Source organism: Lipotes vexillifer, unplaced genomic scaffold (genome assembly GCF_000442215.2).
Source record: "Lipotes vexillifer unplaced genomic scaffold, Lipotes_vexillifer_v1.1 scaffold1207, whole genome shotgun sequence".
NCBI lineage: Eukaryota > Metazoa > Chordata > Mammalia > Artiodactyla > Lipotidae > Lipotes > Lipotes vexillifer.
In genome coordinates, this window is record NW_006772733.1 from 117,229 (window position 1) to 141,991 (window position 24,763).

The 24,763-nt window shown below is 37.4% G+C and overlaps 1 protein-coding gene across 1 annotated transcript in view; it reads left to right on the top strand.

The window, feature by feature from the left end:
• LEKR1 (leucine, glutamate and lysine rich 1) overlaps window positions 1–24,763 on the top strand; it is a gene marked incomplete at its 5' end in the record, with an annotated part of 146,742 nt that overhangs the window by 114,829 nt on the left and 7,150 nt on the right. Inside the window, 2 exons of the mRNA XM_007447836.1 lie at window positions 11,409–11,570; window positions 15,401–15,700. Coding sequence (XP_007447898.1) covers window positions 11,409–11,570; window positions 15,401–15,700 — 462 coding nt within the window. The remainder of the gene's footprint in view (window positions 1–11,408; window positions 11,571–15,400; window positions 15,701–24,763) is intronic.

The window sequence follows — 24,763 nt, forward strand, 5'->3', positions numbered from 1 at the left end:
GAACATTTTAAATTGGTTCCAAATGCAGTGTTGTTACTTTTCAGTTAAAATGTTGTAATTAAAAAATTTCCCACAGCCAGACTGCTTACAATAAGTGATAGTCACCTATTGACTATCACTTTATAGTGCCATAAACAAATTCCAAACAAATATTTTCTTAGATTATTACTAAGATATCACATTATGGAACATCTTAGAATTATACTATTGACCTCATTTTAAACAGTACATAGCGTTTTGAGAAACCAGTAGTTAAAACAAACAAAACCTTAATTCCTGACTAAGCAAATGGATTGATAGTGAAAACTCAGGGAGAAAAAGTTTACTTCAAGAAATAATTCCAGCATTGAAGGGTGAGGCAAAAAAAATCTCAAATTCTTCTTTAAAATGAAAGAGCCAAATGGCCTAATAATTCCTAATGTACCTCAGTGTACTGTTAATAGAATTAAAAAAGACAACTTGTAAAATAAAATTTGACAGAGATAAAGTCGTCATTTAAAAAATATCAGTTTTCATTTATGTGTAATTAATGTATGGTTAAAATGAATATTGAGGGTACACCTTAATTTTTTAAATTATGCCATGTAATTTTCAAAATTGAATTAATAAAATCATAACATTTTAGGTCTGGAATAGCCTGCAAAGATCATCTGATTTAAACCCTTAATCTACATAATAAAAATAGTCTCTATTATTAGAGTGTTTACTATATGCCAAGCCTTGTGCTAAATGCTTTTCATCCATATAATTTTAATCATTCTAACATTATTATTCCCATTTGCACATGGAAAAAAATAAAGCTCAGAGAAGTTAGGTAATTTGCCAAGGTTATATAGCCAGGAAATGAGAACTGATACAACACCCCCACCCCCTTCAAAAATGAGAGCTAATACAAAGTCCAAAATGTCTGTATTTGGCTTAGGTGGGCTAACAGGAACCAGATTTACCCTCCTTCCTGAAACAACTAAAACACTGGAGAAAAGATAGAGACAATGGTTTCAAGACACTGGACATCAGGCAATGAAGGACAGTGATTCTTGGAGATAAGAGACAAAGATAACCCCTGTGATTGCCCTTAGTGCCTTGAAATAAATTTAAGGCCATGGTACAGGGAATGGGAATCCAGGTGGAGTGTGGCAGATTCTCTGAGTTGAGGAGACCTTATGAAGAGTCCAGGGAATCTAAGTGGCTAGAATTCACAGGATAGTGTTCTCAGGAGACAGCTGCACAGAGAAAGAATATTGGATGTCTACAAAGAATCCCCTTTAATTATATATATGCTCAGTGCATATAAATGAGGAAACTACCCAGAGCAAGGGAGACCATCTGAAAGGATCAGAGATAAGAGTACCAAAGGCTTACACAAGGCCAATAATAATGCCTGTTCTCATCAGCCAGACTGGAAAACCTATAATTCATAGGGCACTAGGTAGAGTTCTCAGAAGGGTCTTGCATCAGTAGTAGGGAATATTTAGCCCTAGACTAAATGCTGAGCTGGTCCTGCTCAACAAATTTTAAAAGGAAGGCATTAAAAAAAATCAAGCTGATTCCAAGAAACTTAACTACATCCCAGAAGAGAGTTCAAGAATATTTATAAGAATACAAAAATATCCAGCATTTAACAAGATAAAATTCACAATGTCTAGCATCCAATCAAAAATTGCCCTGCATGGAAACAGGAAAATAGGACTCATAATGAGAAGAAAGATCAACAAATAAAAATTAACTCAGAAAGGCACAGATGTTAGAATTAGAAGGCAAGGACATTAAAACAGTTATGATAACTGTATTCCATATGTCCAAAAACTAGAGGAAAAATTGACCATGTTAAGCAGAGATGTGGAAGATATAAAAAAGACCTAAACTGAATTTATAGAGATGAAAACTACAATTGTCTGAGATGAAAAGTATACTGGATGGGATTAATGGCAGATTAAACATTCCAGAAGAAGAGATTAGTTAAATTGAAGACACAGCAATAGAAACTATGCAATGAAATAAAATAGAAAAGAGACTCAGAACAAAAAAAGGGCATCAGTGAGCTGTGAGACAAATTCAAGTGGCCTAATATATGTATAATTGGACTCCTCAAAGGACAGGAAAGAGAGGACAGAAAAAATATTTGAAGAAATAACAGTTAAAAAAAACAAAATTTGATGAAAACTATAAACCCACAGGTTCAAGAAGCTCAGCACACCTCAAGCATTATAATCCAATTGCTCAAAAATATCAATAAAAAGAAAATCTTAAAAGCAATCAGAGAATAAAAGACATATATGAGGAACAAAGATAAGGATGAGAGCTGATTTTTTTTTATCATAAACAATATAAGCAAGAAGACAGTGGGACAGAAAGTATTGAAAGAAGAAGGGTGGGGCAGGGGTGAGGGGGTGGTGGTTGGAGCTGTCAACTTAGAATTCTATACAAAGTGAAAATATTTTTCAAACATGAGGGTGAAATAAAGGTCTTTTCAGAATGAAAAAAAACAGAAAAAATGTATCTCCAGCACACCCACACTAGAAGAAATGTAAAAAGAAGTCCTTTATTCAGAAGGAAAATTATACCAGTTGGAAATATGGATCTATACAAAGGAATGTAGAACACCAGAATTGGTAACAATGTGGATAAATATGATATTTTTATCATTTAAATTTCTTTAAATTATAATGGACTATTTAAATTAAAATATTAATAATCTAATATGAGATTTATAACATGTAGAAGCTAAATATATGACAACAATATCACAATAGCTGGGAAGGGAAAGATGGAAGTATACTATTGTGAAATTCTTTTTTTCTTCTTTTAAGTGAAAATATAATTTATTGGCTCTTGTAACTGCAAAGTTCAGTGGTGGGCTACCTTCAGGCACAGATGGATTCAGGGCTGTCAAGCTGGTTTTCTGCCAGATTGGTTTCATTTTCAGATTCAGAGTTGTCCTTCCTGATGGCAAAAAGGGAACAGTAGCTCCTCCTGTCTCTTTTCTGCATTCTTAGCAAAAAACTCACTGTAGCTGTCAGATTCTAACTGAATCACGTGCTTAGTCTTGAACCAATCACCACAGCTGGCAAGACTGGGCATGTTGATTCATTCGGACCTGGGTCACATGCTCACCCTTGCAGGACAGATTCCCACTCAACCATATTGACTGACAATAGGGGAAGAATGAATCCCTAAAAGAAAAAAGAAAAGAAAATAACAAATATCCCCTGAAGTTTTCAGTTGAAAGATGGGCCAAGAGATAGGGCAATGGGTTGGCAAACTGACAATGAGCTGGGAAATACAGTGGACCCTTCTGGGGGTACCTTCCTGGCAGATTACCCTTCTCTGAGAATTTCTCCATCTGCCTCATGGGTTGAGCCAGATTCCTTTCATTTGCCCCACTCTGGCCACTCTACACCCTTGAAACCCTGCTTTCTATCCCCAAAGCCTGAATTGAATGGATGAAAGTAATAGTTCCTGGACCCTCTGACTTTTGGTTGGGGTTGGTGAGTATGGAACAATGGCAGGAGATCTAAGGAAAGGAAGAAGGTGTCCTTTCATTTTAGTTTTATCCATCAACCAACCATCACAGCCCCCTTTTTCCTCCAGCCTTATAGAGGTATAATTGACATGTGACACTGTAAGTTTAGTATGGACAACATGATGATCTGACACACACACATATATATGTTGCAAAATACTTACTACAATAGGGTTAGTTAACATATCCTTCACTTCACATAATTACCTTTGTTGTTTTCGTAGTGGTGGTGAGAATATTTAGATTCTTATACAATATATGAAGTGATATATCACAAGAAGATAGATTGCAATAAGTTAAAAACATATTCTATAAACTCTAAACCAACCACAAAAATAGAAAAACAAAGAGTTACAGCTAATAAACCAGCAAAGGAGATAAAATTGAATTTAAAAAATAATCCAAAAGAAGACAAAAAGAGGGGGAAAAATGAGATGGGCCATATAGAAAATACATAGCAAGATAGATTTAAAGCTAATCATATCAATAATCAAATGAAATATAAATGGTCTAAACCAGGGTCAGCAAACTTTTTCTATAAAGGTCCAGTTAGTAAATAAAATATTTTTGGTTTGTGGAACATACAGCCTCTGTTGCAACCACTCCACTCCACCATTGTAGCTTAAAAGCAGCCATAGATGATATACAAATAAATGGGCATGGCTGAATTTAGTCTGTGGACCATGGTTTGCCAAGCCCTAGTCTAAATACCCCCATTAAAAGACAGAGATTGTCATGTTGGATGAAAGTGCGAGACTCTACTATATGTTGCCTATAAGAAATGTACTTTTATATAAAGAAATATTTTTTAAAATAGGCTAAAAGTAATGGATGGAAAAAAGATATGCTAGAACAAATCAAAAGAAGCTAAAGTAGCTACATTACAGTCAAAATAGATTTCAGGGAAAGAAATCAGAATATTTAGAATATTACCAAAGATAAAGAAGGTCATTTCATAATGATAAAGAGATTGGGTCACCAAGAAGACATAGTAATCCTAAATGGTTTTTCACCTAGTAACAGAACTTAAAAATTAAACAAAAAATGATAGAACTGCAAGGAGAAATAGACAAATCTATAATTAGAGTCAAAGATGTCAATAACCCTCTCTCAATAATTGATAGAAAAATATCCAGAAAACTCATTAAGGATATAAACTATGGAAAATAGTATAATAATTTATTTTGAAGAGATACAGTAAACACTATTACCAAATATGACCAAATTGATATGTATAGAATTCTCCATTTAACAGCAGAATACACATTCTTCTCAATTGCACATGGGACATTTATTAAAGTAGATCATATACTGGGAGTAAATATGTCTCAATAAGTTTAAAAGGATTCAAGTCATACACAGTATTTTCTCTAACTACAATCGAATCAAATTAGAATTCATTAACAGTTATCTGGAAAAAAATCCCCCAATATTTTGAAACTAAATAAATACCAAGTCCATGCTCTTAACCACTATGCCATGTAGATGTGTAGGGATACAGCTGTGTGGAAAAACTCACCACGCTGAGCTATGGAGTCCACCAGAGACACCTGAGTGTGCAGCCCTGTCCACCTCATAGTAGCTCTAAGATCTTTGTGAAGGCACTTAATTTCTCTGAGACTATTTCTTACTGTAGACAGTGGGAATAATAATTATTGTATGTTTTCCAGGGTTGTTGTAAGAATTAAATGAGTTAGTAGACGAAAAGAGCCCTGTACCATACCACCTAGCCTGTTTGTTACTTGGTGAACATTCTCTCCTTCCGCCCTCAGTTTACTCAGTTCTTGGCAGGACTTCAGTGCATAGTCTGATTCCTTAGCACTCGTATTTTTTTACTACAATACAAAGCCTAGTATTTGAATAGTCATCTACTTTTATAATATATTTATTCAGTGGTTAATTTAGAAATAATCTGAAGTATTAGTTTTCAACCAGTATTTGTTTTTAAATGTTTAGAAAATAGTATAATAATTTATTTTTAGGAGATATATTTTGTTTAATGATATATGTACATCAAATATAAACAACTGGTCTGATTTCTACTTTGACATTAGAAACTCCCTTGGTGTTAAAGGGATCATCAAAGTAATCAGTGATTATATTTGGTGTTTGGCTCCACGAACAGTTAGAAAATGATATCAAAATCAACCACAAAAATCTCACTTGGAAAATAATTAGTGGAAAGATAGCATTTTGCACACTAGTATTAGACACAAATATTATAAAACTCTAATTATGCATTTCAACAACAAATACAAAAGGAATTAAAAAACAACATACTCAGAATGCTCTGGAGTCATCAGAAGGCCTTCAGGGAGGAGACAGAGTTTGAGCTAGAGGAAGATATGGATGAACTAAAATCTGGAATGTGTACACAGACAATAATTGATTTTTGTGTAACTCTTGAATTCATATATTATTCATGCTATTTTTTAGAGATTAGAATTTTTTCATGATTTTCAAAATTACTATTAGTTATTGTATAAAGCAGTTCATAACATATGTATGCACCATCACCTAATTCATATATTTTGCATAAACATAAGTCCTGCCATCTAAGATACTTTAAACAAAGAGCTCTTATCAACATGTCAAAAACGTAAACATGACAATTTGGTATGAATTCATCTTTTCAATGACAATATACCAGCTTAAGCAAATCATTGTTTTTGGGCTCATCACTTTGTTCAGACTCTTCAGATCATGAAGAAACCAGTAGTGTCATCTCTCTGTGCTACGGAGTCAACACATTCAGATGGCTTTTGGCTTCCCACTGCAGCTTCCTTAAATGTTTAGAAATCCCACCTGAAGCTCATCACTTTGCTTCTCTTTCTCAGGTTGTGTAAATTAAAAATCAAATCAGTAATAGTAAATCACTCTTCTCCTTTTTATCTACAGTGTTTTTCTTTCCCACCCTCCATCTATTCCTTCCTTTTTCCCCTTCCCCTTACCTACACTAGTTCATTCCAAGGAACAGTTCAGGGGCAAGAAGATCTCCTTTCTTCCTGACTCAGGTAGAACAGAACATTCTTCTCATTCAACCAGTCAGCCACCCCCTTTCCTTCCCTGAACTCTTCCTTTGTTTCCTCTTCATCAAGGGACTCTGCTGGTTTGCTAAATGGCCTCTTCCCCATAATAAATTTAAAGAATTTCTGTTTTTAACAGTTCTTCTCAAGTCCTTCTGTCATCTAATTTAGTTTGTCCTGTCCCACATAGTTTATGTACATCCTTGTTCTCTTAATTTGAATCCATATTTTGAAATATGTCTTCTTATCCTAAAATAACTCTGGATCTACCAATTAACCACACAAGGAAATTTTTTTGAACACTTGATATTTTAGTACCTTGGCACAAATTTTTCTTGAGTTTTTCAAAAAATGTTTGTTTACTCTTTTTTTTTATAGTGTCATGGTATCTTGTGGGCTATTAACTCTTAAAGTTTTCCGAATGTTTTGTATTTGATTTCCTCCTTTCATGTGTTCTTGACTTACCTATTCTAGTGTGGCTGGAGCACAGTAATCAAATGGGAAAGCCAGTAAAAGTCAGGTTGGAGAAGTCCAGGGCCGCCATACATAGTGTTCAGGTTGCATCGTGACTAATAGCACAGGCCAAGGGAGAGAAGGGAGCTGGAATCCGGCCGGGGCTCTGCTCACCAAGTCTTGTGCCCTGCCCAAGGCTGTGTTCATCTAAGGAAGGCATGCTTTTTTGATTTACACAAAGGTGTCATATGGGCTGATAGTGGTCCTGTAGAAGATCGTGTATGGAAGTTTGGATTTTATACTAATGCATTGAAAAACCACTAAGAAGGAATAAAATAATCCAATTTATAGTTTGTGAAGAACACTCTGCTGTGTATCAGGTGTTGGAGAGAGGCAGGAATAGAAGTAAGGAGGCCACTCAGGAGGTGGTGGTGACCACAACGAGGGTGGTGGAAGTAGAGGTGTAGAGAAATGGATGGATTCGATGCATCTTTTGGAGGCAAAATGAACAGGACTTGGTGCTGGATTAGGTGTGGAGGGTAAGGGAGACAGAAGTGTGAAAGGTGATTACCCCAGTTACTGACTTGAATAACTCGATGGGTGACGGTACTGTGTCCTGAGATAGGGAGCATTGAGGAAGGAACAGGTGGGGAGGGAATTGTATCAAGATCTCTGGTTCAGACAGTTTTTTGGTTGTTTTTTTTTTAAACATCTTTATTGGGGTATAATTGCTCCACAATGGTGTGTTAGCTTCTGCTTTAAAACAGAGTGAATCAGTTATACATATACACATGTTCCCATATCTCTTCCCTCTTTGTCTCCCTCCCTCCCACCCTCCCTATCCCACCCCTCCAGACAGCCACAAAGAACCGAGCCGGTTTCCCTGTGCCATGCGGCTGCTTCCCACTGGCTATCTACCTTACGTTTGTTAGTATATATATGTCCATGTCTCTCTCTCGCCCTAACACACCTCACCCTTCCCCCTCCCCATATCCTCAAGTCTGTTCTCCAGTAGGTCTCTGTCTTTATTCCTGTTTTACCCCTAGGTTCTTCATAACATTTTTTTTTCTTAAATTCCATATATATGTGTTAGCATACGGTATTTGTCCTTCTCTTTCTGACTTACTTCACTCTGTATGACAGACTCTAGATCTATCCACCTCATTACAAATAGCTCAATTTCGTTTCTTTTTATGGCTGAGTAATATTCCATTGTATATATGTGCCACATCTTCTTTATCCATTCATCCGACGACGGGCACTTAGGTTGTTTCCATCTCCGGGCTATTGTAAATAGAGCTGCAATGAACATTTTGGTACATGACTCTTTCTGAATTCTGGTTTCCTCAGGGTATATACCTAGTAGTGGGATTGCTGGGTCATATGGTAGTTCTATTTGTAGTTTTTTAAGGAACCTCCATACTGTTCTCCATAGTGGCTGAACCAATTCACATTCCCACCAGCAGTGCAAGAGTGTTCCCTTTTCTCCACACCCTCTCCAGCATTTATTGTTTCTAGATTTTTTGATGATGGCCATTCTGACTGGTGTGAGATGATATCTCATTGTAGTTTTGATTTGCATTTCTCTAATGATTAATGATGTTGAGCATTCTTTCATGTGTTTGTTGGCAGTCTGTATATCTTCTTTGGAGAAATGTCTATTTAGGTCTTCTGCCCATTTTTGGATTGGGTTGTTTGTTTTTTTGTTATTGAGCTGCATGAGCTGCTTGTAAATTTTAGAGATTAATCCTTTGTCAGTTGCTTCATTTGCAAATATTTTCTCCCATTCTGAGGGTTGTCTTTTGGTCTTGTTTATGGTTTCCTTTGCTGTGCAAAAGCTTTGAAGTTTCATTAGGTCCCATTTGTTTATTTTTGTTTTTATTTCCATTTCTCTAGGAGGTGGGTCAAAAAGGATCTTGCTGTGATTTATGTCATAGAGTGTTCTGCCTATGTTTTCCTCTAAGAGTTTGATAGTTTCTGGCCTTACATTTAGGTCTTTAATCCATTTTGAGCTTATTTTTGTGTATGGTGTTAGGGAGTGATCTAATCTCATACTTTTACATGTACCTGTCCAGTTTTCCCAGCACCACTTATTGAAGAGGCTGTCCTTTCTCCACTGTACGTTCCTGCCACCTTTATCAAAGATAAGGTGTCCATATGTGCGTGGGTTTATCTCTGGGCTTTCTATCCTATTCCATTGATCTATCTTTCTGTTTTTGTGCCAGTACCATACTGTCTTGATTACTGTAGCTTTGTAGTATAGTCTGAAGTCAGGCAGCCTGATTCCTCCAGCTCCATTTTTTGTTCTCAAGATTGCTTTGGCTATTCGGGGTCTTTTGTGTTTCCATACAAATTGTGAAATTTTTTGTTCTAGTTCTGTGAAAAATGCCAGTGGTAGTTTGATAGGGATTGCATTGAATCTATAGATTGCTTTGGGAAGTAGAGTCATTTTCACAATGTTGATTCTTCCAATCCAAGAACATGGTATATCTCTCCATCTGTTTGTATCATCTTTAATCAGACAGTTTTTTTGAGACACCTGTGATGTATCTAAACGGCTACCAGGAGGCAAGTGAACGCAAGTACCTGGAATTCAGAAGAACATCTGCTCTTTTTTCTGAGGGCCCTGAGGCTCTCCTTGTCTTTTGTAATCTGCTAGCAACGCACCTGAACAGTTCTATCATGTTCCTAAATGATTATCGGTATCCTTTCCCCCAAACAATCCAGAAATTTATTTTGAGAGAGCCAAAATAACTCCTTGCATTGAGTATAAACATAACTGTTTTGCCTTGATGCAAATGATCAGTCCTATACCCAGTGCAATAAATCCCACAGACCCCACACTGGGACTAGTCTTCTATGTGGATTTTATGTAATTTAAATGGTTTCCTGAAAACTTTCTTAGCAAACTTTCTGTTTCCTGGTACCCTAGTTTCAGTATCCCCTTGAGAAATTCAGGTTGACTTCTCTCCTTCTCCTCTTAGTGGCCTGAGAATCACAGTCACAGTAAGTCATGTTTGACGGTTTTTCTCCCAAGTTATCTGGCATTTACTCCCTCTTAGAATTTATAATCATGGCACAATGTAAATCTCGAGCCAGCCTGTCACTGGGATCCCTTCTCTACTCCACTATATAGTTTTCCAGGGCTAAGTTAGTCCAGGACTCATTGATTTGTTCTCTCGCTCCAGTAGATAGAGCCAAAACCAATGGTTAAAAGCCATGAGGGGAGAGATGTTGGCTCAACTAAAGGAAAAACTTCCTAATGCTGAGCGCTGTCTGACAATGGAAACGCCTGCTAGGGAAGAAGTGAATTATCGTTTCTGGTGGTGTTGAGGCACAGAGCAGACAATAATTTGGTGCAAATTCCATGGTAGAGACTGAAGTCAGGGTGTAGAAATAATCTCCACTGACTATTGAATCCCTGCTTGTGCAAGAGCTTTACACAGGTGTTTCATCTCATTTATAATCCTCATAACGACCCCCAAGGGAATTAGTTATAACCACATCAGGAGAGGTTACAGTCACAATTTAAGATCACACAACTAGAATGGCAGAGCCAGGATTTAGAGCCAGGATTTAAACTCAATCCAAAACCTTTGTTTATTCTTCCACAATTCATGGAAGCTTGAGAAAATGAACTAGGGGATTTCTAAGGTCCCTCCCAGCACCGTGATTTTATGTGAGTCAAAATCTGGATACGGGCATCACTATGTTTTCCTTCAATCAGCCTTCTGGCCTCAGTCGCATTAAAATGATAATTTTTGACCCCAAAACTGTCTGATCTCTATCAAGAAAGGACCATTTTTTAAAAATCGACATTTATGCCTTGTATCCACTCTTAGTTTTCAGCAGAACTTAGTGTAAGAGCCTCAAAATCTTTTTTTTCCTTATAGGGTCGCTGGCAAGGACTGAGTTTACACCATAAATGTACAGAAGATTAAGCTTTTAGTATTTCTGAAAACTGTTATAATATATTGTACTAACTTCTCTACTCATTTTACAGGTTTTGATGGTCTTAGAAGATGTAACACTATTTGACCTAAGGTCAACTTTTCTGGCCCGAGTTCTGAGTCAGATTTTTTTAAACATTAGAATTTAAAAATTAATATTAGGATTAGAATTTTTAAAATGATTAGATCCTGAGTTCTCATCACCAGAAAAAAAAAGTCTGTTTCTTTAATTTTGTATCTATATGAGATGATGGATGTTCAGTAAACTTATTGTGATAATAACTTCAGGATATATGTAAGTCAAATCTTTATGCTATACACCTTAAACTTATATAGCACTGTATGTCAATTATATCTGAATAAAACTGGGAGAAAAAATATGAGTCTGAAAATAGGCTTAATTTACTTATCTTAAGATAAAATGGCTCTATTTGTGTGTTAAATGCAATTTTCTAGATTGAAGCTGAACTTGCCAAGGAAAGGGCCCAACATTTAGTTGAATTTCAGGAGCAAGCTCTTCTCTTTAAAGAAGTTAAACTGGAACTCGATATTGAAAAGGAAAAACACCAAGAAATAATCCAAAAGTGTAAGAAAGAGCAAGAAGAACTACAAATGAAGGTCTGTCATTATGATGTTCATCATTATTTAATGGGTTTGAAACTGTAGATGTTGGTTATTTCCTCCTAAGGACACCACTATATTTATAACTCCTGTAGATTTCCTCATGGTCATTGTGCCTTAGTTTTAGGTAGACAGAATGGTTTGGCTATTCTCCAGAATGAATGACTGAGATAAATTATATAAGCATACAATCTAGCTATGTATGGTATTTTTTCCTACTAAAATAAACTTATTTTTAAAACAGCATAAATTATATAACTAATAATTAGCATGGTTAGATGTTCCAATACCTCAAGTATCCAACAAAAGATAATGAGGTGTTTCACATAATTAAAATTTTACCAACAATTAAAGCCTATCCCCTTTAATGGCAAATATTTTCAACTCTAAATATTTTTGAATGAAGGGAAATATTTTTTAAATGTAATCACACCTCCATAATTTCTTTTTTTCAAAGTATCATTTTAACTTTATTTATTTATTTATTTTTGGCTGCTTTGGGTCTTTGTTGCTGCGCGCAGGCTTTCTCTAGTTGCGGTGAGCAGGGGCTACTCTTCTTTGTGGTGCGCGGGCTTCTCATGGCAGTGGCCTTTCTTATTGCAGAGCACGAGCTCTAGGCACGCGGGCTCTAGTAGTTGTGGCTTGCGGGCTCTAGAGTTCAGGCTTAGTAGTTGTGGTGCACGGGCTTAGTTGCTCCGTGGCATGTGGGATCTTCCCGGACCAGGAATCGGACCCGTGTCCCCTGCATTGGCAGGCGAATTCTTAACCACTGCGCCACCAGGGAAGTCCCCATAATTTCTTAAGCAATGTATCCTAAACATAATACAAGGTTTCGTTAAGGTTCCCTTGTTTTCGTAACACCTGAGAGTAGAATATGTATGTGTGTGTGTGTGTGTGTGTGTATTAACCAACACCCAGTGGTGAAGTCATATTTTTGAATAAACTCATTAAGAGTCTATGTAAATTAGCCTTAAATGAGACTTACTGGCCTCTACTTTGGTGTATAGAGAGTATGGTACAGCCTTTTCAGTAGCTCACTGGGAACGATACGCAGGGCCAGCCATGTGAGTGTAGAACCGTAGGTCCCCACACTCAAAAAGGCCTTTCAGGTTTAACATTCTGTAAATGCTGTCTTGAAATTCTTAATAATTTTACCTCTGGGGGGACTTCCCTTGTGGTCTAGTGGTTAAGACTCCCCCTTCCAATGCAGGGGGTTTAACTTCCAATGTGAGTTGGATCATTGGTCAGGGAGCTAAGATCCCACATGCCTTGGGGCCAAAAAGTCAAAACATAAAACAGAAGCAATATTGTAACAAATTCAATAAAAACTTTAAAAATGGTCCACATCAAAAAATAAATTCTTAAAAAAATTTTTAAAAAGTAATTTTATCTCTTAATTTGTGTTTTGTTAAGTGAAGTCATATTGGGACAATGGAGTATGCGCTGGGAACTTGTAACCTGGCTCACCTTAGGCCCCTCCTCTTCTGGACAGATTCTATCCTAGACAGGCCTCTTGCTTCCTGGCTCCTGCCCCCCACCCCCCTTTTCCCCTAACCATGTGACTGCTGTTGCAGTCCCCAGGTGGCTCAGGACCAGCAGCAGGGGAATGCTGAAAGGCAGGCCCCAACTTACCAGGGCTACAGTCTTTCAAGAGAAATCATAAGTCCAGATTTTGTGAGTGAATTCTCTTGATTTTTTATTTTTTTAAAGGAATATTATTCAGCTTTATTTACTTATTTATTTTTGGCTTCACTGGGTCTCCATTGCCGTGTGTGGGCTTTCTCTAGTTGTGGTGAGCCGGGGCCATTTTTCGTTGCGGTGTGCAGGCTTCTTATTGCAGTGGCTTCTCTTGTTGCAGAGCACAGGCGCTAGGTGCGCAGGTTTCAGTAGTTGTGGCACACAGGCTCAGTAGCTGTGGCTTATGGGCTCTACAGCACAGGCTCAGTAGTTGCAGCGCATGAGCTTAGTTGCTCCGCAGCATGTGGGATCTTCCTGGACCAGGGCTCGAACCCGTGTCCCCTGCATTGGCAGGTGGATTCTTGACCACTGTGCCACCAGGGAGGTCCCTTGATTTTTAAAATGTTGACTCCCTTTTTAAAAAATCAAAACATGTTTGTGGCTATGTGAGCCTCCTCTCCCCAGGATAACCTGCTCTGTTTCAGTGTCAGCTCTCCTCTGGATGAAGGAAACTACTGTTCAGACCTAGCAGTGGCCCTCTTCCTTCCTGGATTAATTGAAGAAAATGGAATATTACTTTAATTTATAAAATTACTAAGTGTGGTAAATAGATTTCTTGTAAAATTTATTCTTAATGTGAATTTAACATTTAGGTGGATTCACCACTGTGCCACCAGGGAGGTCCCTTGATTTTTAAAATGTTGACTCCCTTTTTAAAAAATCAAAACATGTTTGTGGCTATGTGAGCCTCCTCTCCCCAGGATAACCTGCTCTGTTTCAGTGTCAGCTCTCCTCTGGATGAAGGAAACTACTGTTCAGACCTAGCAGTGGCCCTCTTCCTTCCTGGATTAATTGAAGAAAATGGAATATTACTTTAATTTATAAAATTACTAAGTGTGGTAAATAGATTTCTTGTAAAATTTATTCTTAATGTGAATTTAACATTTGAAACAAATTTTGGATACATAACTTAAGTAATCGTTCACAAAATCCTTGGAACTTTGGTCTATGAATGTTTTCCAGATTCTTCATGGGCTGATTTCTTGTACTAATATTTATGTGACAATATCCATAGCATAAATAATAAGGATATGTTTCATCAAAAGGGGTTTTGCTCTTCCTGGTCTGTTTTCTGTTATTTGTTTTGCTTTTTAAGGAGAAAAAAGTAAGTAATCTTTTCCCTTCTAAAGAATTTCATGACTTTGAGGAGAAGTTTTTCAAGTTATTCTTTCCTCTCTTTGTCTAGAGGTACCACCTTCAGAAGCAGTATATTTTCTAAGTATTCTGGTATCGTCTAGAACTGCACTGTCTAATGTGGTAACTTATGTGTCTACTTAAGTTTCAATTAATTAAAATTAAATAAAATTGAAAATTGAGTTCCTCACTCATGTTCGCCCACGTTTCAAATGCACAAGAGCCCATACTAACAAGCGAGAGCCTATTATGTGCATTTCTTCCCAGCTTAACGAACAGTGATATCACCTTCATAGCTTGGAATTGGCCATGGTGAGAGTATTCACACCATGGAAATTAGATATAAATCTGGCTTTTGTGTGTGTATGTGTGAGTCCATTGTTAAACATTTACCAGCACACCACTATCAATAGTCACATGTGGCTAGTGGCTACCACATAGGACAGCACAGAATATTTCTATCATCACAGAAAGTTCTGTTGGGCAGGGCTGCTATAGAAGGTGTAGTGTCTAGGGTACCTCCAGTCATCATATTCAAGAAAGAAAAAAAATATATCGAAGGAAACTTAACTGGTATGGTTTGAGTAGACTATAGGTGTGGTGCTCTCCTACATGCATCCCCAAACATCAGGAATTTCTAGGTCCCAAAGCCACCCTAAAGTGAGTCCAGACAGGCACTCGATCAAGACTTGAGCTGTCCTTGGTAGCTCAGTTCAGCCACAGAGATTTATGTATTTCCAAGTATGCCCAAGTGATTAATGCAATTCCATTTTAGTTGATAAAAATAAAATTTTAGTCTTAACTTTTAAAATCTTGAAGCCCTATATATGTCATAGGATTTTTTTTTTCATCAGATCAGAGCACCAGTTATTTAGAATAAGCCTCTTAAAACCACGAGAATTCTGTGGATACCTAGAGACTATCACCCACAAACTAATGCAAGATTTATCTTACAGATATCTGACTTAATTGAAGGTGCTACTAAAGATCTAAGGCTGAAAGTGGCTGCTCTTGAAGAAAAGCTCCATGAATCCCATATTCAATATACTGAAGAATCTGAGTTAAAGGAGAAAGAAATCGAAAACCTTAAAAATTTGGTTGCAGAATTTGAATCACGCTTGAAGAAGGAAATTGACAGTAATGATTCAGTTTCAGAGGACTTGAGGAAGGAAATGAAACAGAAGTCAGATGAACTGGAAAGAGTAATGCTGGCACAAGCACAACTGATACAGCAATTCAACCAGTCCCAGGAAGAGGTAAGAAGCAGGTGATGGTACCATTGCAATTAGTGAAAGAGTGCATGTTCTTTCAACAAACAAAACAGGAAAGGTAGCTTGGTGTCATGCAAAGAGTCCTGGACTATTAATCAGAGATCTGGGGTCATATCCTGGCTCTGTCCTTAACTAGGCAGGCACTTAACCTCTCTGGACCTGGCTTCCTTTTCTGTAAAATGAATAATACATTTAACTACATAATCTCTAAGATTTCCTGAGCCAGTTCTACTGTGTTGCAAATGACCATTTAAAACCTCTAAGATTAGAAATCTTTATAAATTTATGTCTTATTTGTTGTGGCATTAAATCTTTGCCAAAGAGACTTTTAGAGTACTTGCTGCTTAAGTTAATATTTTGGACAATATATTTTAAAAACAATTGTTCTTTAGGGTTTTATTTTTCTGTCAATCTAAGTTATAAGATAACTTACATGTAGTGGTCTTCTTTCCTATGTATGCATGATTATTTCAGCAGTGTTTTTATTTAAACCGGAGTAGACTTATTTCGATTTGAAATTTTTTTCCTAAGAAAATCTTATTTCTGAACTGCTGAACAGTTTAGAAATGGTGGATGCTATGGAATGAATGTGTGTGTGTCCCCCCAAATTCATATGTTGAAACCTAATCCCCAGCGTGATAATATGTGGAGGTGGGTCTGTGGGAGGTGATTACATCTTGAGAGATGAACTAATTTCCTGAATGGGGTTAGTGCCCTTATGAAAGAAAACTTCCTCATCCCTTCCACCATGTGAAGACACAGCAAGAGGATGGCCATCTTGAATCAGGAAGCAAGCCCTCACCAGACACCAAATCTGCTGGCACCTTGTTGTTGAACTTCCCAGCCTCCCAAACTGTGAGAAATAATGTTTGTTGTTTGAACCACACAGCCTCTTGTATTTTGTTATAGCAGCCCAAAATTATAAAGACAGTGGGGCAATTTTCCAATAGCCAAGAATTAGAATATTGTCACATTAGAATATTTGATCCCATTTATGACAGTATAGCAAATAAAGGCAAATGGAGGAAGATTCTGAATGTTAGTGATGAGTAATTTTTTTTTGGTTTTATTGGCGTCTTAATAAAAGAATAAAAGGAAAGTGCTAGTAGTAATATTGATTGTTAACAAATATACCATGTTTTCTTCCTGTATTTAAATTATCAACCCAAATTAAAAGTTTATGCTATCATTATAATTATGAAGTGAACCTATTGCAAAGAAATTTTAAGTTAAAATGTAGAATTAACAGAATACTGGATCAAGAATAATGCCTAAAACCCTATAGAGTAGGAATTATTTCCATGTTACAGATGAGGAACTGACTCAAGATATTTGAATAATTTGTAAGGTCACACAACATGGTGGAGCGAAGATTCAAATATGAATCTCCAAGATTTGACTCTCCAAACTTCATCTCCATGAATCTCTATACTTCCTCTTTTAGGATACCAGAATTCTAGTTATTCTGCTTCCAAATTTCAAAGTGACCTCAGGCTTGGCACTCAACATCTCCAGGACACACACACACAGACACACACACTGTCTCTCTCTCTCTCTCTCTCTCTCTCTCTCTCTCTCTCTCTCTCTCTCTCTCACTTTTAGAATAACAACAAACACACTAGTGCTTACTCCACCAGATGGTTAGGGTGTTATGTGATTGAGTGTCTCCTGTTGGAACACAGCAGCACAGCCTCCCTTGAAAAAGGGAGCTGCTCCACCAGTCCAGGCAGGAGTGGCAAGAGTGAGCACACATGGATTCAGCTCTGCTGGAGAAGGAGAGAGGTGGTACTTCAAATGAGACAGCAGTGTTGAAGTTCAAGAGGAGGAGGGACAGCAGATTAAAGGAGAAAAAACTCAGTTACTAGACCAGCAGGTTTTCTAACTCCTAAATCCCCCAAAGAAATGGCAATATGGAAAGTGATGAGTAACTTATAAACTAGGGCATTTAGAAAAAGACTGAAGGGTCAAATCCAGTAAATATATAATAGGCAACTATTCAAGTGCCAGGCACTGTGCTAGTCATCAATATGCAATTATGAACAAGACTGGCAACTGCCATTCCCTGCTTTCAAAGAGGAATTTACAGAAAATATTATGTGAGCAATTAAATTGACATCCAGAGGAAAGAATGGCCTAAAAAGAAACTTCTCATATAAAAAGCACAGACTAAAAGCTAAAAAATTGGCCATAAGGACTTGCATTAGTTTTCTATTGTTGCATAACAAACTGTCATCAAAATCAGTACTTCAAACAACATTTATTATCTCATAGTTTCTGAGTGTCAGGGATCTGAATGTGGGGCTTAGCTGGATGCCTCTGGCTCAAGGCCTCTCATGAGGTTGGTGTTAGGGTGTCAGGGGCTGCAGTCTCATCTAAAGGCTCAACTGGGGGAGCGTTGGCTTCCAAGCTTACTTATGTAGTTGTCAGCAGGATTTATTTCCTCAAGGCTGTTGGGCTGAGAGCCTCAGTTCAATGCTGGCTGTTGGTCAGAGGTCCCCACTCAGTTCCTTCCAACATGAACCTCTCCAAAGAAAAGCCTACAACGTGGCAGCTAGCTTCCCTCAAAACAAGCGAGTGAGAATGAGAGCGTGCAAGAGAAGGTACCCAAGCTAGAAGCCACAGTCTTTTTGTAACCTAATCTCAGAAGTGGCATCCCACTGCTTTTGCTACATTCTATTCATTAGAGATGAAACAACAAGTCCAACCCACACTCAACACAAAGGGATTACACAAGGCTGTGAATAGCAGGAGGGCAGGGATAACTGGGAGCCATTTTAGAGGCTGCCAATCTCAGGGCCTCTGGAGGTAATTTTGGCAAGAAAAGCTAGGCTAAAAGTGGAGAGCAAATATCTTTTTCACACAAAAGGAGCTACATTTGGAGTTCTTCCTGCTTGTTAGTTGTAAAAGGAAGCCACTTAGAGATAAAGTTTTATTTTTTTAAATGCGGACTTTTGAAAGATACAAGACACTGAGTTGGTATATAAATGATCATGGATCATTATTGGGGAATAGAAAGAGATCAGCATAAAAGTAGTTACCTAAGGACATGCCTGAGGGCAGACTTTCCATTAGAAGTTAAATAATTACAACTGAACTGTAAGAGTAAACAATTAAGGCTGCTTCTCTGGTTAAGAATGCTAAAGTCCAGAATATTCTTATAAAAATAGGAAATGAGCTAATAAAAGTGATAGGAGTTATGAGCCAGAAAGAATCAAGGTTGTTAACAGGTAAAGTGAAAAGCACTATTTTTTTGTGACCATGCATTCCAGACACTTGAAATTTCTCAGGTTCTGGAGAAAAAAAAAGCTTCATTTAAGTGGAGAACAAATTCCCATTAGAAAGAAGATAAATTAATGGTCTAATAAGGAAGCTAATTAAGGGGAGGAAAGCCCTGCTCTCATTCAAGAGGCCAGAGAATAGATAGAACTTTGTTTTTAATTGTATAAAGAAAGTTCTCAAGGATAGGGGGAAAGCCATAGCCTCTAAAGGGCAAAATGGACATTCCTGCATGGAGCAGGGATTAGTGGAGAGCTGCCACAGAGACAAGGGTCAAGAAGGTGAGGCAACAAAAGGTGCAGGTCAATAAGAAGAAAGAAAATGGGAAGTAAAACTGTATGGGAAATGTAAATGTGAAAAGGGGGCTCCTGAAATTCTATATAGGGCGAAGACACAGACATAAAAATTGGAACATTAAAAAAAAAAAGTAGGAAGTCAGAAAAGAAACATAGTATGTTAAAGAATAGGACATTATCATTTAAAGTCAGGTTAAAATAGATCACGTGCTTCTTGCTGCCAGTTTTCCTTCCTACTAGCTCTGTATGAGTCCTATCAAGACAGTGTGGCACTGATGTTAGGGGCCTTGTGATCCAGAGGAAGAATGTGGTAAATCTGAAAAAACAGTTCATATACAACTATTAAAGGAAAGCCAGTACAGAGAGTTCAATATTTTTGTTGTCTTAAAATTATAGATAAGGAAAACATAAGGGGCAGAAGTTTTAAATTCTACTACTATCTGCAGCTATTTGATGAAAATGGAAGATTCAAAAATAGGAGGGATTGCTCTTGGTTAAACATGGAGAATTGAATGCATATGTTTATCTCTGCTTCCATGCCAAATACCACTAAAATGACAGTAAATTAATAAAAAATGAATAAATCCATAAGGAAAAAAGAACAAGAAAGGAGGTGACACTAGATGAAAAAGACGTTGACTAAATTTTGGAAAATGGAAAGTAAGGTATGGATGAGAGGTAATCAGCAGGCTATGGCTATTGAAACCTAATGCCTGTGGAGAGTGTGGGAGTATGCGGAATCCTAAAAGGAGCAAACCCAATCACATGACATGACACTGGAAAGGCTCAGGAATTGAGGACACCAGATACCTCTGAAAGAGGGAGAGAAGAGTGGATCTGAAAACAGGGCTGTTTGAATTATTGTAAAAGGAGCAAATAGATGCTTAGATGCCCTCTCTAACCCCCAAGCGGCCCCCACCTACCATCCTGGCAGGATACCAAAGGTTTACACTCTAGAAAAACTGAATGCAAGAGGCTTTGGTCTTGAGGATACACAACAGCAGAAAATGGGATAAGGCAAGAGCTGGACTGAAGGTCTGTGTATTATAGGGTGAGAGCTCCCAGTCCCTAAAACCCACTCACTTCCCAAAACACACACAACCAGGCTTATCTATCAATATCCAGGAAATTGGAGGAGCCTTCTGTGGCGAAATGAGCTAGCTCAAAAGAAAAGACCTCTGGATACTGACAATTGGGGTCTTTTAATTAAAAGGTTTTTTTTTTCTTTTGGAGTATAGTTGCTTTTCAATGTTATGTTAGTTTCTACTGTACAGCAAAGTGAATCAGCTATACGTATACATATATTCCCTCTTTTTCGGATTTCCTTCCCATTTAGTAGGTCACCACAGAGCACTGAGTAGAGTTCCCTGTGCTATACAGTAGGTTCTCATTAGTTATCTATTTTATACATAGTATCAATAGTGTATATATGTCAATCCCCATCTCCCAATTCATCCCACCCCACCATCCCCCTTGGCATCCATACCTTTGTTTTCTACGTCTGTGTCTCTATTTCTGTTTTGCAAATAAGGTCATCTATACCATTTTTCTAGATTCCACATAATATGCATTAATATACAATATTTGTTTTTCTCTTTCTGACATACTTCACTCCATATGACAGTCTCTAGGTCCATCCACGTCTCTACAAATGACCCAGTTTCATTCCTTTTAATGGCTGAGTAATATTCCATTGTATACATACACCATATCTTCCTTATCCATTCCTCTGTTGATGGATATTTAGGTTGCTTCTATGTCCTGGCTATTGTAAATAGTGCTGCAATGAACATTGGGGTGCATGTGTCTTTTTGAATTATGGTTTTCTCTGGGTATATGCCCAGAAGTGGGGTTGCTGGGTCATATGGTAGTTCTCTTTTTAGTTTTTAAAGGAATCTCCATACTGTTCTCCATAGTGGTTGTATCAATTTACATTCCCACCAACAGTGCAAGAGGGGTCCCTTTTCTGCACACCCTCTCCAGCATTTATTGTTTGTAGATTTTTTGATGATGCCCATTCTGAACAGTGTGAGGTGATACCTTATTGTAGTTTTAATTTGCATTTCTCTAATAATTAGTGATGTTGAGCATCTTTTCATGTGCCTCTTGGCCATCTGTATGTCTTCTTTGGAGAAATGTCTGTTTAGGTCTTCCATCCATTTTTTGATTGGGTTGTTTGTTTTTCTGATATTGAGCTGCGTGAGCTGTTTGTATATTCTTAAGTAAAAGTTATATCCATGTCCAATCTACCCACTGAGACATATACCAGTAAATAAGCCCTTATGCAGGCACACAGAGCTTCCAGTAACATTTTGAAGACTCATTTTTAAGCTCAAAAAGCCAAGAATCTCCAATCATTTGAGGAGCACCTCTAACATGAAAGGCAGAAGTCAGGATCAAACAAATAAGCAAAAAAAGAACTCACAGGAGACAGATACAAAACAATGTGGGAAGCAAAAGTGAGCTTCAAAAAAGAGCACAATTAATATCCTTAGAAAAGAGAAGATATTGTATCCATGAAACATGAACAGAGGCTATTAAAAAAGAAAAAGAACAGGAATGAGTATTAAAATACAAAAGCTGAAATAAAAAATTTAATATTTGGCTTAGATGATAAAGATGAAGAAATTACCCAGAAAGTAGAATGAAAAGGCAAAGAGATGGAGAGAAAAGAAAATTAGAAGATCAAGCCAGGATGTCTAATACCTCATTAATAGGAGTTCCAGAAAGAGAGAACAGAGAAAATGGAAGGGAGAAAACTATCCAGGAACTAATCCAATAATTTTTCGAAGTACTGAAGGGCATTTCTATATTGAAAGGGTCCACTCGGCATGATGGATGGCAAAGCAAACACATCATGAAATGTCATTACCTTAAGGACAAACATAAGTACTTAAAAGCATTCAGGTAAAAAAGAGGGGTCACTTAAAAAGGATTAGAAATCAAAATGGCATCTTTACAACAGCAGTAGAAACGAGAAGCCAATGGCTTCCAAATTCTGAAGGAAAATTTTTTCCAACCTAGGATTCTATATCCTGCTAAATGATCAATTAAATGCAAGTGTCAAGGATATTTTCAGACATTAAAGTTCTCAAAAACGGTACTTCCCTTGCAGCCTTTCTCAGGAAGCTGTTAGAAGATATACGGCACCACAAAGAGGGAGTAAACTAAGAAGGGAGAAGACACAGGAATCAGGAAATGAGCGTTCCAGCACAGGAGAGAGGTAGAGGGATTCCCCAGGATGATGGTGGGAAGAAATCCAAGGATGACAGCAGTGCAACAGATTTAGAGAATAGCCAGGCTGAGTTCAGCAGAATGGAGGGTTTTTAGAAGTATGTCTCTGAGAAAAAAGAGAACTGATAGATTACATGGAGTGCTTGAACATGTTGAGAGGATATTTACACATCTGTAAGTAGGTTTGGTGAAAAATTAGTTATCAACACCTAGAAAATTAAGCAGATAAGTAACGGGATAATAATAAACTCTAGAAGGAAACCTTGCAAGAAAGAAAATGTAATCATAGTACACTGCATGGCTAAGATGTACATAATATTTATATACTATAATCATATAAGGTGTAATATAGATTTGACTGAAAATTGCTATAGAAATTGGGAAGATTTTCCAATAAAATTGTGATAGAAGCTTCTCCCAAAGGAGCAGAAATATCTCCTAATGGGGGGAAGAGAAACAACTGTTACGAGTTGAAATAGGAAGTTAAATCCTTGTCTTTCATTCTATGAAATCAGTAGATAACGACTTCAAAACTGAAAACTATGAGATAGCTGTATAATGATATTATTTCGGACTACGGAGACAAATATCATAAGAAACAGCTTAAAAACCTGAAAATGGTTGTTCCTGGGAGGCAGAACTTGTAAGTGTGAAGGAATACTTTATTTCATTATAATTTTATAGTATTTAAATTCTTAACTATGTATAATATATTATTACCTTAATTTTAAAAAATAATTTAAAATAATGGAAAGGAGTAAGTTATAAAGAGGACCTGATAGGGCAGCAGAAGAAAGGATAAAGGACAAAGTTATAGAAGAAAAACCAGGAAAGTTATCAGTAAAGCAAATAAACAATAGAATACGAAGCTTAATGAGATATTTTTTAAGATTATGAGAAATTTAAAAATTAAGACAAAGCAGATTCTAGCTTAAATTTCAGTAACAGGTGCCTGACACACTTCTGTTTATTCTTCAAGTCTGAACAAAAGGAGAGCTCCTCCATGAACCCACAGAATCCCAGAGGCAAGCTGGGGTATACATTTGTGTGCCTAATGTGGCTGTTTTTGTTTTTTTTAATCTTATTTTTTATTGAAGTAGAGTTGATTTACAATGTTGTGTTAGTTTCTGGTGTACAGCAAAGTGATTCAGTTATATATATATTATATATATTATATATATATAATATATATATAATATACATATATATCCTTTTTCATTATAGGTCTAATGCAGTTGTTTATGCACTCATTTAGCATGTAAATAGTTGTTTTTTTGTTTTTGCGGTACACGGGCCTCTCACTTTTGTGGCCTCTCCCATTGCGGAGCACAGGCTCCAGACGCGCAGGCTCAGTGGCCATGGCTCATGGGCCCTGCCATGTGGGATCTTCCCGGACCGGGGCACGAACCCATGTCCCTTGCATCAGCAGGCGGACTTTCAATCACTGCACCACCAGGGAAGCCCCAATAGTTGTTTTTTAATAGATGCTAAGAAGAAATATTAATTTGGGTAAAGGCATACTTTCTGAGGGAGAGGTGCTATATTAGATGGGGTAGTCAGAGGACTCTCTGAGGAGATAATATTCAAGCAGACCTGAAGTGAGGAAAAGAACATTCCAGGCAGAGCGAACAGGAAGTGTAAAGGCCCTGTGGCTAGGAACATCCTGGGAACCTTCAAGAAACCACAAGGAAGTCAGCAAGCATTGCTGGTGCTTAGTAAGCAAGGAGGATGTGGTAGAAAGCAAGGTTGGAGGGGCCAATTCATGTGGAGTCTTTGAAGGCAGTAAAGACTTTGGATTTTTTCCTAAGTGTGATGAAAAGCTACCTGGGAATTTTGAACAAGTGAGTGACATGATCTGACTTATTTTTAGAGAATAACTCTGACTGCTTTGTGGAAAATAGGTTGCAAGGTGGTGGGGGGAGGCAAAAATGAAAGCAGAAAGACCTATTACAAGGTCCTTGAAAAGGTCTAGAAAAGCATTGATGGTCATCGTGGTAAAGGAGGTGACAAGTGGCCAGATTTGGTATATATTTCCTAGATGGAGGCAACAGAAGTTGGTGATGGGTTGGATGATATGAAAGAGTAGGAAGGGTCAAGGATAACTCCAGAGTTTGGAATCTCAACAACTGAGAGTGAAAGTGCCATTTACTGAGATGGGAAACACTAGTCAAGGAATACAACTGGGGAAGAATATCAAGAATTCGATTTGGGACATGTTAACCTTAATATGTATGTTAGATAT